Source organism: Aspergillus oryzae, chromosome 7 (assembly GCF_000184455.2).
Source record: "Aspergillus oryzae RIB40 DNA, chromosome 7".
Classification (NCBI taxonomy): Eukaryota; Fungi; Ascomycota; class Eurotiomycetes; order Eurotiales; family Aspergillaceae; genus Aspergillus; species Aspergillus oryzae.
The window spans coordinates 207,078-224,444 of NC_036441.1; the positions used below are offsets into that span (position 1 = coordinate 207,078).

The window sequence follows — 17,367 nt, forward strand, 5'->3', positions numbered from 1 at the left end:
AATCCATGGAGTCATTACTAGCATATTCTTCAACAATAGCTAAGAAACTAAAAATAATCTGTCCGACGATAGCAGAGGGCCAGAGGATTCCTCCATGGAAGAGAAACCCGCTCAGCGAGGAATTTCCCACGTTCCACACCGTAAGCACGATCAGATGTGGTTATTTTGATCAATATTCTAAGCAGTTCCTTGGTAGATCATGATGAATAATTAGTAGCTGATCCTAGTACTACGAACTAGTTACCGGATTTGGGAAAGTCTAGCCTCGCCCATCGTATAAGCTTCTGCTAAGTTTCGCAATGCGTGAAGCCAAGTGGATCAGCGTAAAAGTAAGTCAGTCCTATTATCCATGAAAGGTACAGATCGACCTGTGAAGTGGTTACCTGAAACGGAAACCAACGGTCTCGAATACATATCATACAAGCCACGTTGAGGCTATTGCGCTGCCCTGTGATAGTCTATTGAGTCAGCCTCAAGCGGTATAAATACTTTGGGAGGAACAGTATCCAAGGGAATTCTAGAAGATAGATCCAACCTCAAGCCAGTCTCAGTACTAAGCTTGTGAAAACTGCTCCAAAAGATTCTTATCCTTTCCTCTCTTCGTATTAGGCGTTCAGCCTTCGCGCAAGAAAAAACTACCCGGTCACCATGTGTCTTCTGTTACCACTTCTTCTGCGCAAATCACGCAAAGTAAAAAAGGAATCAGCTTCTGGTCAATACCGACATGAACAATATCAGCACCCAGTCATGAGGGAATTACGAACGCCTGAGAAACATCACCAACAAGAGCCGAATATCCGGTCGGGCCGGTAGTCCAAAGGGCCACTTCAAGGTAGGTAAACACTAGGAATTGCATATGCTCGAATCATGTTGACAGGAAGCCAGTGTATCCCTTGATTCGCTGTTACCTCTACATATATCATCCAGGAAGGGGTGGTGCGCATGGCATGAACGGTGGAGGCATAGGAATCTCATCTTCTTTGATTATTATCTTCTATTTCAAAGCCGTAATGAATATCGTTGTTTCATGACACCTTCCCACTCATAGTTGGGCACGATCGGAACTACTATCAAAGGTCTTCCGTCCTCGAGCCCAGGTTTGCTGTACCTTTCCTTTGAGTAAATTCTCTGCCTTCCAGTCCATATCCAGTACCACAAAATCTGCGCTCAACCCAGCCTTCAAGGATCCCGTCCACGAATCTGCCCAACGTGAATAGGCCGCACCAGTTGTCGCGGCAGTAACAGCAGCAGCGAGAGGCAATCCAAAGTGAGAGTTGACCGTTTCCGTACATTCAGGTTCAATGGCCGATCTGCGTGTTGTAGCATTGTACAGATTTGGTAGGGCGGGATGGGATGCAGTGGGTGAATCCGTACCAAATGCCACTGGAGCACCACCCTCAAGGAATTCACGGTAGGCAAATGCACGGGCACACCGGTGCTCCCCAATGAGTTCCGGCCAGGCGCGGAACAGAGCAGGGTCCGAATGTACTGGCTGAACAGATGCCGTAATTCCAAGTTGACCCAGGCGTTTCGCATCCTCGGGAGACGTGAGCTCGAGATGTTCAATGCGATGACGACGGCCAGGCTGTGCTAGAGATAGGGCATCGATCGCATTCTTGACGGCCTTGTCGCCAATGGCGTGAATAGCGATCTGCAGTCCAGCCGCATCTGCCTTCTTCACAACAGCCTGCAGAAAGTCCTCAGGCCAGATCGGATCCACCGGATTCTCGCATCCCTGATACGGATCGGTCAGGGCGGCAGTACAGCCATCAACCACACCATCGCACATCAGTTTGATGCCTACGATACAGAAGGTCGGGGATGTCGCTGGATCATATTCCCGATGGAGAGCAATCGCCCGGTCGACCTCACCGAGTACCACGTCCAGGTCATCATTCGGTGGAATCACCCAGTGTGCCGCAATATGGAACGGAAACTTTTCCCCATGTCGCTGCCGCCACGCCTTCAACACATCCCATTCAATATCGTCCATACCCATATCAATCATCCCCGAGTATCCAGCCGCAGTATACGCTGCCATCGCATCATCCAGAGCATCCAACTTAGCCTCCAACGGGGTAGCCCTGACCAGAAACTGGGGCACGATACCCAAGTGAGCCATCTCACTCAACAAACCCGACGGCTTCCCATTCTCGTCACGATGAATCGTTCCACCGGGTGGATCAGCCATCGTGGCAACCCCTAACTCCTCCAACGCAGCAGTATTACACCACCCGGAATGCATATCATTCGCATGGATATAGATCGGCCGCGGATCCAGATCATCCAACATACTTGCCAGTGCTTCTCCCCCGGTCGTCGACTGAACCCAGCTTTTGCACATAATCCGGGGCTCCTTTGGATGAGCCTCCGCAAAGGACTTGATAGCTTGTCGAATCTCCTCCAACGATTTGCATGTCAGAAGGCTCAGCTTGCGACGTGACAGCGCGAAGTGCACAATATGCATATGGCTATCGATGAAACTTGGGACCACGATCTTGTTTTGTAGGTCCACTTCGCGGGCACTGGAGTCTTTAGCTTGTTGGATAGCGTCGTGGTTCGGGGATCCGACATATTCGATGCGGTCCCCGTTGATTATCATGGTTTGTTGGAATTCATATCCGTCTGAGCTGGTGCTCGGTGTGAAGATGCGGCCGTTGGTGAGGATTGTGGACGCCATGCTGGTCTTGTGCTTATGTATTATAGACCAATTGTAATACTTATATCTGGTGAATAAGGTGGTGCCTCGCATGAAGCTGATATACAGAGGGAGGAATGGCGATTTATATGCCTTGCCAGCGTCGCATCTCGAGAATGAGGATGGAGGTAGTGCTGCGCAAAGTGACGCCATTGGTCGAAGTGGCCGAGGTTTCCCCACATCCAGATCGCCTTGGCAGATGATATTCGAGATGCCTTGTGGAGTAGGAACGGGGTGGGTATACATTGGAAAAGGTATCTATATGCGACAGACGACGGATAGAAGTCTCATAGAGGGGAATACAAACTAGTGCTCTAGCTCAACTTTATGAAACTCCCATCTATTCTCATTCTATGTCTCTACTACTCATCATCCTCTAAATTGACCGAACAAAAAGACGGCGATTACCATCACATATCCACTATCCCACCCCTCAAGAACATCGTGTACACTACACGACCCGACACATAAACTTAGCCTGCAGCGACCGCACTCAAGTAATAGTCGGCGGTGCTGCTACGCGCCTTCCGACCCCAAATCATCATGGGAATGATAAAGACCATAGTGCCAAAGCACAAGCATCCAGTGCTGATGAACATATTCTGGACACCAAGCCCGGTCATCCACGGATTAATAGCGAACGATATACCTGTCGAGACTACGTTGCGGATGAATGTAATGACGACGAGCCCTTCAGCGACAAGCTGGGAAATAATCAGCGACCACGACGTTGCAAGATCAGTGAAATGGAGAGAAAGGAGCCATACCTCACGATAGGAATCTCCGTAGTACGGGAGAATAATAGACGTTACGGATCCGATTCCAAAGCCGACAAAGGAGGATCCAATACACGGGACAATCCATGGTTGTTCCTAGAAAGTCATTTTGTTAGCGACGGCTGCTGATTCCCGCTCGGGACGTAGTGAGAACGTACATTAGCAATGCTAATACCATAAAGGAAGAGACCTAGAGGACAGACTATTAGTGGCGCAAGAAGCATGTGCAGTCTGAGCTCCGGGTCATAGATTCCAGCTCGGCGCCGGGCCATGTACACGACATAGTAATCATTTAAAGGACCCCCATATATGGCCCCGACGACTGCACCGATGAATGGTGCAATATTAATGTTGCCCACCCCCACCGATGAGAAGTTGTACGGGGGTGCCGCAAATAGGATAGGCTGTGTTGTAGCCAAAATGGCCACCCAGCACATCATGAGAGAATATTCGATGCCAACAAAGGCCACTGCTGGAATGCGAAAGAAAAGGAGAAATGGTGTCCACATATGCCGCCAGTACGTTTTGAAGCTGATACCGTCGGTGGGCTCAAATGCAGTCATTCTTTCCAAATACCTCTTCCGTGGTGGGATAGGCTCCTCCACAGGCCTGGGTGGGATTGTGTCACGAGGGAGCGGTATCGCCTTTTCCTTGTCGAATTTGGAAGTTGTAGGCTGCTTCTCCTCGGATCCCAGTGCGGCTGGGGGATCTTGACCGATATAACAGTTCCCTGCAGGCCTTCCATATCTGGTTTCTTCGTACGCGAAGATTATCAAGAGTAGTACCACTGCGTTGAGAATGGCACACCACCACCATACCCATCGCCATCCCTGACTACTGATGATGTATCCGGCCGGAATGAGACTAAGATATGTCTAGAAGCAGCGATTGTCAGTTTCAGAAGTGATATGGTTCGAATAGATAGAGCCTTACGCCAACGACCACCATTGTGGTATAGATACCATTCATTGTTGCACGCTGGTGGACGAAAAAAAGATCCACGATCTGTTATTCGTACAACATAAGCTCGGCACCAGAGATGTGTTGTCCAACAAACTGTACTTACAGTCATCTGAATAATAGTATCGTTGACTGAGCCTGCGAGTCCCGCTATCGTATGTAGGACGATATACTGGGTTCGGGTCTGGAACGTCGCTTGACCCACATTCGCCAGCACCATTATCAACGAAGCGAAGAGATATACAGGTTTCCGCCCGATTAGGTCGGCCGCAGGGATGAAAAAGATGCACCCGAGTGCCATGCCGGCCAATCCAGCCGCATAGCTGTCAGTGAGATACCCGTCTCCATAACCGAGCTCCTCTCCCAGGGAAGGCCAGGTCACTGTTCCGACGTCCAGACTAGTCGTGTGTCAGTAGCCTGTGAGGACATGAAGTACGAAATAGATTCATACGTTGCAAAAACCATCAGGGTGAACAGGCAAGCAATAGAGAAGTTGATAGCCTTCTGGTATGTGGGCCAGTTCTATCCAGCAATTCTCGTCAGCTTTTATTCGGACAGGCTGAGCTGGGCCATCAATGGATATATTTCACACGTGCAAAACCTACCAATGGTTCATTGGGATCGTTCGATGGTTGGGGCTGAAGAATAACATGGCCGTCGGCATCTTGTTCGACTCCGTCCAAATCTATGCGTCCTTGAGGCCGTCATTGTTAGTCTCGGTGTGTGAAGTTTGCTATAGAAAGATGCAGGATATCTACCTTCTCCCAAATAAACCGTCCCAGGTGGCGTCCGCGGCCTTTCCAGATTATCTCGCCGTGTTTCGGATGACTCGGTCATCGAGGCTCGCAATCACCAAGATTTCAATAGTTTCAAAGATGAACGATGAAAGGGAATATCAATGTTGAGACTGTAAAGCCAGTTATCCAAGAGATGGGATTCTTTGACAACATTCGCCGTGGCAGTATCTATTTCTACAGGATTGTTCCGTAAAAAGGGGAGTTGATAGCAAGCAGACAATACGCGAGCCAGCTGTGATATATACAATCCATTATCTGTTGTACGGGAGGGAAGGGACGACGGCTATGATTCATGAGTAATGCAATATCCGAATCCAGACTTTCGTATAGAGAATCTAGTAAGTAACAAGCCTTCATCAAAGGAAGACGTGTGGAAGCGAAGAAAAGGATAGGCTGGGGAGAGTTTGATATCCACTCCATTACCCGATGTGGCGAGAACCGCGCAAATTGATGCCATTGGCCCATTCTGTCCCAAATATGGGACCTCTCGGTCAGATGGACCAATGAGATGGCCCCCGAGATGGCCCGTCTTCGCGGTGGAGGCAAAACGATTGAACGATGGTTGAGTCCTGAACGAACCTCCTGGCCTTGTCGCTCTCCATTGACCGGCCAGTTCACCTTGTTAACAGGCTTGAAACGTGCCCTATTGTACAGATCCCTGACTTGGAACCCCGCAAAAACTCTTCTACGGTATGCGTAACCCCACAACCTAAGATTTCCCCACACTAGAGATAACCACTCGACGATAGTGTCATTGAATCAGAATGCTGACGCCTTATCAGATAGTGGATAAGCGACGGCAGCACTTGACGTTGTTCGCTGGGGTACTGATATCAGGGTCAAACCCTTGCCGCCACAGCGTTCTCAGCAGTGTGAATTAGTGCTGCTGCTACCCGTGACCAGGCGGCAATAGGATACACATTCCCCATTTGGTCAAGTGTTAAAAATAGTTATCCTGTTGACCAGGGCTTTATCGGCAGTAGGATTGCCAAGTAGATTCTGAGTCCTCTTGGCTGTCGCAGGAGGTATCTAGCCTGTTGTAACCACGAACGCCAGGGCATTGTGCGTCTATCAGGGAACGACTTCCACATACATCGTATGCATGTATAGACCCTAACACAACTGGAATGGCACCTTGGCGGAAGAGCTGTCTCTACTAGACTCGGGATTTGGTTCAAGTCCGTCGGAAATGACACCCCAAACAAAAAGCTACCGTCCACCTCGTCGACGACCGGCGCATTTGCGGACGAAGACTGGCTGTCTCACATGTGGGTCACCCCACTTGGCATACCCTGCTGGAAGTGTCAATCATTCGACTAACGAACCTTTACAGGCAGGAAGAGGAAGAAGAAGTGTGATGAGACTCCCGGGACATGCTCTAATTGTGCCCGAAGGTGGCTTTCCTGTGAATGGCCTGCGAACCTACGTGTGAATCAGAAACATACCGGTCCTGAACAACTGCCGCACAGCAAAACCCATTCAGAAAGATCTCCTCAGCTTCTCATCAATGAATGGCATGCTACCCAGTATGCATTTGTGGCAGACTATGCAGCTAGCGCTTCTCCCTCCTGGGATACCGAAGGAGGAAGCGAGGTGCTTCCTTCTCCCATGGAGTCTAATACACCAAGCAGTCAAGATGACTTCATGATGGCTCTTTCCAGCAATCCTTCATCTAGTCTCAACTATATCTCCCCATCGATCTGTCTATCACCCGCCATAACCCCTGCCAGCGCGCCTTTATTTAACTTCCTAAGGGCTGTCTTTCTGCCTCAATTAATCCGACCAATGGCCCATGATAGGGTCATCAAATCTGCCGCCGACGAGTCATTGATACTGGCATTACATACTCCCTTCTACATGCATGCCCTTCTCGCGTGCTGTGGTGCAGAAATACCGGTGGACGACATGTGTTCGCAGGTACATTTCCAGAAGCTTGCCCGCATGCATTACGTTAAAGCTATTGCGGGACTACGTGAAAGTCTCGACAGCGGCATATTGGATGCTGAGAACACAGCAATCATTCGAACATCACTTATGCTGTGTATCTATGAGGTGAGTTCATATATCGAGAGTTTACCGGACATTACTAACCACTGGTACTAGAGATCAAAGCCACGCCTCTCAAGGGGCGTGGATGCCCACATACTTGGCCTTGCACAGCTAATTCAGCTGCGCTTTCGACATAACCAAACAACAACTGAATTTCAATCAGAATCGGAGACCAACACGGCTCGTGTAATACTAGAAGCTTTCATATTCCATGCGACCACATGTATTCCGTTTCAACAAACGACGAAGCAACCCGAGCCTGTCGAAGCCGCCCTTTCACTAGCAGAGACCAGACTCCAAGAAATGTACAGATGGAAGGTACCGGTCCATCCCGAGTCACCTGTGCTCGGAGCACCGCCGAAGCTGTTCGTATATGCCCGGGAGATCGCCCTAATGCATGAGCGATCCTCTGTTGAGGGTATTGATATCGCAAGATGCTACGAGTTGCAACAACTGCTGAGCCATTTCAATGAATGTGGGTTTGAAGAGTCAGCTCATTCGTCCGAGTACGATCGGTTGGCCAGAACTACCTATACACCTCTTCTGTTAGGCCCGAGACTATACATTGTTGTTTCCAAGATACTTCTAGAGCATATGATCAACAACAACTCGACCACTACCGACACCTCCCTTCAAGAGTTAGTTTGTGAAGGTATCCGGTTGGTCAGCAAACTTGACCCGTCGACAGATTATTATGCCGAGTACTATTGTTGGCCAATGGTAGTCCTGGGAACCTTTACAACTGACAGTGCACACCGAAAATGTCTCTTGTCCCAAGCTATGGCCTTTTGGAAGGCGACAAGGAACGGGACAATGAGACGGTTGGTGGATATGCTGACGACCTTATGGCAGATATGAGACCATACGTGAATGAAACAATACCTTTGTACTTCTTATTATAACTTGTTAATTCTTAGATTCACCTATCACTAGATTATACGTTCAGAGAACAGAATTTTAGTTGGATCTGGATATCTATTGTGACTAAAACACGAAAATTCGTAATCACTATTTGCACCATATATCTGCTAATTGCATATGGTAGCTTCCAATCTACTATCTTTGTGACAATTAAAACGTATTGACCTGAGTCTACAAAGCTTGGCTGACTCAGGCAACCACGTAAACGAGGCTGACATATTAAACCCGATAGGCACCCGTCAATCAGCCTCGCCAAGCATATATTTAGTTACCACGGGAGGAGCTGAGATTATATTTGGGGGGCACTCACAGTGTCAGCACGGTATGTGCGATGCGACCTGGTATCAACCTGTTGTCAGAGTCGATGGTCTTGCGGACGCGTTCTTTTAACCTGTCCTTGTGGGTTCTAACATCTACCCAGGGAGTAGTCACCCCTTGAACGAGATCCAAATATGTGTTAAAATCACCAATTTATTAGTTCAATAAAATGATTCTCGACCCGGTCCCCTCACTTCGTCTTTGCGAAAACATCCTGCATCTCCTTGACTTGAGCTGTCGGCTATTGACTCCAGGTCGAGATTTAGACCTACTCGGGGAAGTTATCAATCTTAATGAAGTCTACGACACACTCCAACTGCTGAGCGGCGGCCTCACAAGTAGGCTCACCATATATTGGTCGACTAATTCATTGTTCATCGATGGATTGCTATCATACGGTGACTTGGAGCTCCAAAACCTGGCGCCGTGTTGCCAGGGCCTTTGTGCACAGCTACTTGTCGCAGCACGCCAGCTAGGACTTCATGATGGCTCTTCAAGACTGTTCAGGTCTTTCCATGAGGGATTGCAAGCGGTCTGGAACAAGAGGCAAATTGAAGCTCTCGAGGAAGGGTTACTGGCATGCCGATGGGAAGCGATGCGAGTTCTCACATTTATTCTCAGGTAAATTGTAAGGTGCTATAATCTCAATAATCTGACTAATCGCAGTTATTAGAGATGGGCAATCTTGCGTCTCTCATGAGATACGAAGCCTAAAGAATCAAAATCGACAAATAGATATGAGCCCAACACGATGGCTTACGTGTGTCATATACACCATCAGCGACATAAAACATAAAGCGAACGAGTTTTACTTCGGCGATGAGATACCTGGCGTGATCTGTGGCCACAACCGGGAACAGATCCATTCTATGGCCCGTAGAATGGCGCATGCCGTGCAAAATCGTCAAAGGTCGCTTTTGTACAAAGATTCCTCAAGACACTACACTTTCGAAAGATCAGGGATCGGCATGCGAGAATCGCCAGAGCGCATGAAAAGACCTTCACTTGGGTCTTTGGAACAAAGGCAAACGAGACAGCCCATACTTCGCATAGCCCAACACTCCTCAATTGGCTGCGGGGACAAAATGGCAGCATATATTGGGTAGCTGGTAAACCAGCGTCAGGAAAGTCAACCTTCATGAAATATCTACTCGCCCGCCCGCAGACGCAGGAAAACCTCAAATTATGGGCTGGTAACGCGAAGCTGGTGATTGCCAGTCACTTCTTTTGGGGTGCAGGAACCGACATGCAAAAGTCTAAGCAGGGCTTGCTCCGGTCTCTCCTCTACAGTATGTTCTCACACAGCCCAGACCTATTTAGCATGGCATGTCAGCGAAGGTGGAAAGCGACCATGCTTGATGAACAAGACGACAGCATATGGTCTGTTGAAGACTTGTTAGAGGCATTCAAAACTCTGACTAGCCAGACCGAATTCCCAACGAAATTTTGCTTATTTATAGACGGTCTCGATGAATGCACAGAAGATCATTCCGAGTTGATCAAACTGTTGAACTCTCTAGTTCAATCAAATGTCAAGATTTGTCTCTCCAGTCGGCGATGGAAAGTCTTTGAAGATGCCTATGGAGAACCGGAGGACCGAAGATTATACTTGGAAAAGAACAACCGAGAAGATATCCACAGTTATGTTCAGAGTGAACTAGAACAACATCCAGCCTGGGGACCACTTGTTGAAATCAATCCACGGACTAGTGGTATTGTCGCTGAAATTACCGATCGGTCCCAGGGTGTCTTTCTCTGGGCGGTTCTGGTGGTGCGCTACTTCCATGAATGGTTGACGCACGGCGACACGATGTTCTTCTTGGAACAGAAGCTTAGAAACTTTCCTGTCGACCTTGAGCTGCTCTTCAAGTCCATGCTTGAATCATTACACCCGATGTATACTTCCTATGTGAGGCGCATATTCAAGCTTGCGTTAACTGCTCCTGAGCCCCTACCCGTGATGGCGTATGCCTCACTAGAAAGAGGTGTCAAAGATGAAAGCAATGTCCATCCACAGGGGAACAAACCTCTCAGTTACAGAGACCAATTACTACGAATTGGCCAGCTCGACAGACAACTCCAACACATGGGCAAAGGACTACTGGAAGTGTATCGTCAACATAATGAGCAGGATGCCCTGCGCTACCGGGTGGACTTCTTACATCGAACTGTCCGAGACTTCTTTTCAAGAAATGAAATATTGCAAGGCACAGATGGAGTCAGTCAAAGTATGGTGTAGAATATATGGATGCCTTTTATTATATCGCTGTCTGCAGCCTTTATATGAGACAGCACATCACGCGCCATTGCCTGTCGTTCTCGTCAATACCATTCTTTTGATTGGCATGATCATGCGATGCTTTCACATCTTACGCAACCAAAACTTCCAGGTGCCCAAGAAAGACTGTGGGGCAGCACATTGTTCAACGTTTACGCTCCAAGAATCTTTCCGCATCTTCCGCGCTTTAGCTCTTTGATAGTCTGCCGCTCGGTGCGAGGTCTAAACGATAGTGCTACACGTTCCTGGAGGGAATGTGGATCATTTGGCACAGCTCTGGCAAGAAATCCCACCTTATGTCACCGGAGAGGGGATTGGTAGTTAGCTAGATATCTTGAACAGATTAAGACAAATAGGTACAATTAACATGTCTAAAACAAGATATCTTCTCGAAGAGAGTTCTCCCCTATCAGGGCAGCGCTTGTTTGCAGCTATTAGAAATGTAGTGGGTGAAAGGAATGGGAAAGTGTGAGAAGAAAACGGATTGAGGGAATTGCTACCTCTAGGCCAAACATGGCTTAATTTAATGGCATTACTAATGTCTTGAATGTAGGTAGTGGAACGAGAAGGAGGAGTCCTATCGCGGGTGGATCAACCCTCAAGCTACTCAAAAGGGATACGGTGGGTAGTTGAATAGCCTGGTAAATTTAAACCCGGATGTCCGAGGTTACTCGCCCTATCTTGTATCTATGTACATCCGTTACTTCATGCGGCGTCTCCAATCAATATTAAGGTACTGTAGTCAAAAGGGGGTTAAATCCAGGCGTTCGGTGCTGTTCGATTTGGTGTCTCTGGTTGTAGATGGTTGATTCATGGGCAACAACTATTGAAGGGCGCGACACATAGCTAAGAAGATCGCACTTCCCTAGGTCCTTTGCATTGCCTAGTGCTAATTCTTGAGACCAGTTGATTCTAGAACCGTTTTCGTAGCCTCAAGGGTGATCGTCACCCCACTGTGGGTTCCTCCTGAGCAGGTTTACGGAGTACACATTCTGCGCCCTGCTCGTGGACTCCGTATGTTCCGATGAATTACTCCGTCTAGACAAATGTGATTTAATGTAATCTTCAGTCGAAATATTGTCCAATTGTCGTCACAGGTGCAATATTGAGTTGGCCATCCATATCGCGACTGGCGTTATGGTGTACCGGCCAAGGCAACATCAAATGCCCCCTAGTTCAACTCCAACCCCAGACTATAGTTGGCCGACACACACTAGAGCACGACCATACGCTCTAATAAACAAGCTAATCATCAGCCAGGGAGTAAACATGATCACCCTACTGTTCACGGAGGGAAGGGAACTATCAGGGGTAAGTCCGCGATCTGCATCCGCCAAGAGCCTCCGAGAATATCCTTACCATGTTGGCACAAATAGCGCCAATCAGATAGACTAAGGCTCAACGACGCCCACAACTTCTCCACGTTCTCACTCGGGTCTAACTCGCCTTGTCGGCAAAGCCGGTTGCGAGGATTCCCGTAGATGTCCGAAGGGGTAGAGAGCACACCGCTACCGTCCTTCCTGTCTGCCATTGCTTGGTGAATATGCACCATGTTTGCACTCATTGTACCTAGTACATAGTTTATAGGGCATTTAATTTCTAGATGAGTCGGTGCGAGATTGATGAAACAACAGAGAAGTATTTTGTTGCCTATGTTAACCACAGATCCATTCATCCACAATGCCTCACACGCCGGATTGAGTTACAGCCCTGAAAATCATACCAATGGTTCAGGTACTATTGGCGTCGCACGTACGGAGTACGTAGCACACACCCACAACGGTGGAGTACCGAGATGAACTTACCGAGTATATATAGAAACAGCTGTTATATAATCGAGTGTCTTGAAAAACATATAAAGACCCCAAGGAACTCCATTGAATCTTTCTCATCAGTTCACACGACCTCAAAACAAGACAGACAAACAATCCACCTGGCACCCTACAACCACTTTCTCTTAACTCCTCAAATCCAAACATCATCAAAATGCGTTTCTCCTTCCTCGCCGCTCTCACCCTTATCAGCGCTGCTATTGCCGCTCCCCAGCAGGCTGGCAACGACGCTGCCCAGAACACGGTATGTCAAGAGTGTAATCTTATTATGGAACAGTGTACTGACAATGTAATAGCTTGCCATCGGCGCCCCCTGCAAAAAGGACGGTAGCATGGGAATCTGTGATGGTGGATTCTGCTTGGTAAGTTTTCAGTCCCTACTTAACTTGATCCACCAGCGACTAATGCAAGATACAGCAAGATGAGAAGGCCGACCAGGGCGTCTGCCAGCAGGCCCAGAACTAAGTCCACATCGACTGGTCTGAATTGAGGGAAAGGGGAAGCGTTTATCCCGGGCTTGCCATTTGGAATAAATCTGTACATATGGCCCGAATATCTGTTAATTATCAAGTCTAATCAATTATATCTCTTGAACCTTTCCTCTGTAACTGCGAACCTCCTTTATCTAAGGACCAGATTAGTTAAATATGTTGAAGTTTCGTTTTGGTGCTGAGTAGCAATGTTTAATACCAGAGTGGTACCCATGGTGAGCGGCTCAGATGACTACATCATTTTCATCTTCATGAACATATCGATCTAACCTTAGGTTCACTACTATGAACTGTGAGCATGATGTAACGAGTAAGGTGAAGAGCATCGAATTGTGGAGCGAGGTTATGGGATTGGCAGGCTTGTCTCATTTCCATGAGTTGTTTCGAGGAAGATTGAAAATCTGCAGCTTCACGGCATATACTCATCCGCCTCTAATTATGTGTCCAGCTATTACGTCAGTAACCAAGCCTTACTCTTAGTATCAGAAATGCCAGGGTTCCTCCTGACTCGGCGTATAGTATATTAGTGCTACCTGTAACTTGAGAGTGTTTATGTGCTATCTATACCAGTATTAGAAGTTGTAGGGTCTGGGATTAGGCTCTTGGCTCTAATAACGACCAGACACAACAGGACCAGTGTGGACATGCTTACGGTGTTGATTGAGTTGTAAAAATCATAATTGCTTCCAGGGATCCACTATTCGCTTGAAAGATGGTTTGTATAGAAAATTAGAAAAGTTTGCGTATGGTATTCAGTCTCAAAAAAATCATGATTAAATAAATATAAGGTTTTCTGGTCGTCCTGGTGGCTGATCGAATTTTTTTGATGACAACTCGAGCCGCAGAGCTCGGCTGGGAGAGTGATACACCTGTAAGATCACTAAATATATAATAGCCACTGGTGGAAAGACTAAGTAAGAATTCTTCAACACCTTCAATAACATATAACCCTCGTCTCCCTAGCTCATTTCTATCCCTATGGTTACTGAAACTGGGTTCAACCATGCCAAAGAGGGATGGCTATCCGCTGCCAAAACGGCCCGCGGCGCGAAGGAGCATTGTCAAAGGACATACGAGGAAGACAAGGAGTTGGGACTCATTGGTGACGAACCCTTCGAGAAATGGGCTGAGATGAACGTAAGGGCACGGGTCGTCTCTCGGCTTAACAGAGAGCTAATGACTAGCCTTTTAGGCACCGGGATTCATGAAGGCTTATCGGCAATTTAAGCTCCATGAGCGCAAATACCGGAAGATCGCTCAGGAATATGATCGGGAGCAAGCAAAAGCCTGGGAACAGGAGTATCAACGTCGATTGAACGACTTGCATTCTCGGCCCGGAGAGGAGAATGGGTCGGACTTTATCATTATTATCCTTGAGGAAGAGGAGTAATCTAATCGCATAGACCAGGCTAGAGGTATTTTTGAAAGATGTATCTGGTCTTCAATCGTTGAACTTGTATGTATTGATTTAATTTATAAACATCAATTCTTCTTTCAATGCAGCCGGTGTCGGCCACATTCCTCAAGCCAACAGTCCAATGCAGAGACGCTAACCGCTTCTAGGTTACGACACCTGGATTGACAGGCTGAAGTTTGAGCCCAGAAAGGAAGGCATCAACAATCGTACGTACAGATTGAAGTCCGTTCGTGGAAGACAATCCTACTCTGCCCAATCGAACCAGTCACAAGTGCTACAATCGGACCAATGACAGTCGTGCATTAGTATCTAATTCATATTTATACACATTCATTCTATACATAATACACCTAGAAAATCAGCCGAGACGAAATGACATCATAGCCGATCTACTATAACTTTACCCGAACAGGCAAAGTCCACGAAACGTGCTCGAAGAGAGGGGTCAACACTCACTGCTGTCTTCGGACACAACTGCAACGTGTATACTATATAAAGACCTCTTTGAGCTCAATTTGTCGTGGCAATGGCGTTTGCTCGCAGGTTAGCAATCCTTCCCGGAGGCTTAGGTAGGGTTAATCAATCACTGACGAAGCCAAGAATGAGAACCATGTTAATCTCAACTGTGGTCTAGGTGGGCTTGGGTCAAGCATAGGCAAGAAACTCAGACAACAAGGAGCCCGACTGGCCATTCTGTACGCACCCTTTGAGGCTGCGCGTCGAGACCAGCTGCTGGAGTCTACCTACGGTCGGGTTCCCGACTCAGATGAAATCCGAGCCTATGAATGTGACATCACGTCGCCGGAGTCTGTCCAGTCGGCATTTAAAGCGCTGGACAAGGAAATGGTCCAGCCGTCATCTTTCTCTGTGGCTGATCGGACCTTCCCAAGTATTCTGATCAATACAGCTGGTTATGTCAATCTGAGTGATATGGAGTCGACGCCACCCGAGGATACCATGAAACATCTCACCACGAATGTTTTCGGACCAATGCTGTGCTCTCAGGCGTTTGCTCGACTCTACTTCACTGCCTCTAAGGGAGCGAAATCTTCAGGCAGTCCTCCTCCAACCGGGAGAATCGTCAATATCGCGTCGCAGGCAGCACATGTAGCACTGCCTCGGCATGGCGCATACTGCGCGTCCAAAGCTGCACTGTTAGGATTGACACGCAGTATGGCCTCCGAATGGGGAGGTCGTGGCATCACAACGAACTCTGTCTCCCCAACGGTAGCATGGACCGAGCTTGGAAAGAAAGCGTGGGGACAAGAGGATGTCCGAGAAGCCTTCCTGAAGACGATCCCGACTGGCAAATTCGCGTTACCGGATGAGGTGGCGGATGCTGTTCTCTTCCTCTGCAAGGCAAGTGTTTTAGAATTGTTTGGCTCCTTTCTTCACACTAACTAGTCACACAGGATTCCAGTGGTATGATTAACGGCGCCGACATCAGGGTGGATGGTGGTTTCACCATTCAATAATTATTGACTGCTTGTTTGGTTCTATGAGTATCTGCTTATTGGCAGCCAGATTCTGGTCCTACAAAAGCTCGGGCTAACGGACTAACTCTATTCATAGCGATATCTTGTTGGAGTGTTTCTTAACCAAGATATGCTATCCCGCGCGGTCTAGACCAGCTAGTCTTACTTATAGTCCTAGTTAATCTAGCTCTGGATAAACTTAGCCTTGCTTGTCTGGGCGGCCTTCCAAGCTCGCTCATCTGTTTAGCATCCTGTACCGGCAATATGAAACTGCAGATGACTGACAGGCTCAGCAATAGTAGCGATATTCGGGTTCTGATAGTAATCCCGGTCCTATTACCACCGAGTGAAGAATGCTAGAATGTTCAGCTGGATATTCGAGCAATGAACCCATAGACATCATTTATATCTAATCTCCCGACCCCAGCGGGCGCCATCTGTCTGGACTACCGTGAATACATCCTCCCACTTTCGCCCGTTATCCAGAACAACCTCATCCTCTCCATCCACCCGCACCCCAATCTGCTGGAGATACGCTCTACCAAGATTTACCGATCATCAGACGACCAATGCGAAGTACATTAGCGCTGCCAATACAACAGGAACTAGTACAAGATGGTAAAACTCTCCTAGCGGTGGTCGTTGCCGTTTCATCACCGCAGGTCGAACGTCTTCCTTTGGGAACACAGCTTGAGCATGATTCGGATGAGGCCCTAGGGACAATTTACGGTTCGGATATCGTAATGGCCAAATGCTGCACCTGAGGGGAGTGAGGCTTGAGGTCAGAATAAGATAGCAGAGGAGTAACATTGGTGGCCAGGCTACTCTCGTAAAAAGTTTATCGTTTTCACTATTTTCGCTATAGCAAGACCAGATTGAGTACGCTATCGTGACGAATGTTCCCATAAAATATATCATACTTATCGAAACTGTGGGAGCAAAAAAGTCTTGGTAGAACCGCTTCGCTTGTGATTGAGAGGCAGTCGGCAAATTCCACGGATTCTGAGTGCTCCCTGTGACCACAGACCTGGCAGGCCATTTATTGGAAGACTGGAAAGAGAAAAGGTAAAAATGTAAGAGGGCATACATGTGTCCTAGGATAGTGTTAGAATGAAAAAATGAATGCTGGAGTCAGTCCTACACTCACGAGTTGCAAGAAACCACTCTCTCAAGTGATGAAAGGTTGATACACGAAATCCTGTGTGCGCAGCTCTAAGCCACTCATACAGCCAGAAACTAGAGATATATAAAACCGCAAGGACCATCTGCAGCCTTAGCAAGGTGGTGGGAACAAGCTGCTGTCCTGAAGCTAAGGCAAGTGGAATAAAGATATTTGTAATGAATCTAACCACAAT

The 17,367-nt window shown here is 47.7% G+C and overlaps 6 protein-coding genes across 6 annotated transcripts; 3 read left to right on the forward strand and 3 right to left on the reverse strand.

Moving 5' to 3' along the window:
* Positions 1–1,042: 1,042 nt before the first annotated feature.
* On the reverse strand, positions 1,043–2,680 carry AO090011000070 (amidohydrolase; the record flags this gene model as incomplete). The annotated part of the gene is made up of 1 exon (XM_001825709.1): positions 1,043–2,680. One exon carries the CDS (start codon positions 2,678–2,680, stop codon positions 1,043–1,045), a length of 1,638 nt encoding a protein of 545 aa, XP_001825761.1.
* A 491-nt stretch (positions 2,681–3,171) lies between these two features.
* Positions 3,172–4,037, reverse strand: AO090011000071 (uncharacterized protein; the record flags this gene model as incomplete). The annotated part of the gene is made up of 2 exons (XM_023232759.1): positions 3,172–3,570; positions 3,633–4,037. The coding sequence occupies 2 exons, from the start codon at positions 4,035–4,037 to the stop codon at positions 3,172–3,174; spliced, it is 804 nt and encodes a 267-aa protein (XP_023093334.1).
* A 271-nt stretch (positions 4,038–4,308) lies between these two features.
* On the reverse strand, positions 4,309–5,098 carry AO090011000072 (uncharacterized protein; the record flags this gene model as incomplete). Its single annotated transcript, XM_023232760.1, has 4 exons — positions 4,309–4,338; positions 4,408–4,479; positions 4,541–4,832; positions 5,040–5,098. The coding sequence occupies 4 exons, from the start codon at positions 5,096–5,098 to the stop codon at positions 4,309–4,311; spliced, it is 453 nt and encodes a 150-aa protein (XP_023093335.1).
* A 1,322-nt stretch (positions 5,099–6,420) lies between these two features.
* On the forward strand, positions 6,421–8,138 carry AO090011000073 (Zn(II)2Cys6 transcription factor domain-containing protein; the record flags this gene model as incomplete). Its single annotated transcript, XM_023232762.1, has 4 exons — positions 6,421–6,499; positions 6,565–7,283; positions 7,335–7,918; positions 8,030–8,138. 4 exons carry the CDS (start codon positions 6,421–6,423, stop codon positions 8,136–8,138), a joined length of 1,491 nt encoding a protein of 496 aa, XP_023093336.1.
* Positions 8,139–9,657: 1,519 nt separating this feature from the next.
* AO090011000074 (uncharacterized protein) lies at positions 9,658–11,243 on the forward strand (the record flags this gene model as incomplete). Its single annotated transcript, XM_023232763.1, has 2 exons — positions 9,658–10,747; positions 11,179–11,243. The coding sequence occupies 2 exons, from the start codon at positions 9,658–9,660 to the stop codon at positions 11,241–11,243; spliced, it is 1,155 nt and encodes a 384-aa protein (XP_023093337.1).
* A 2,065-nt stretch (positions 11,244–13,308) lies between these two features.
* Positions 13,309–15,941, forward strand: AO090011000076 (putative short-chain dehydrogenase/reductase; the record flags this gene model as incomplete). The annotated part of the gene is made up of 2 exons (XM_023232764.1): positions 13,309–13,335; positions 15,138–15,941. 2 exons carry the CDS (start codon positions 13,309–13,311, stop codon positions 15,939–15,941), a joined length of 831 nt encoding a protein of 276 aa, XP_023093338.1.
* Positions 15,942–17,367: the final 1,426 nt, after the last annotated feature.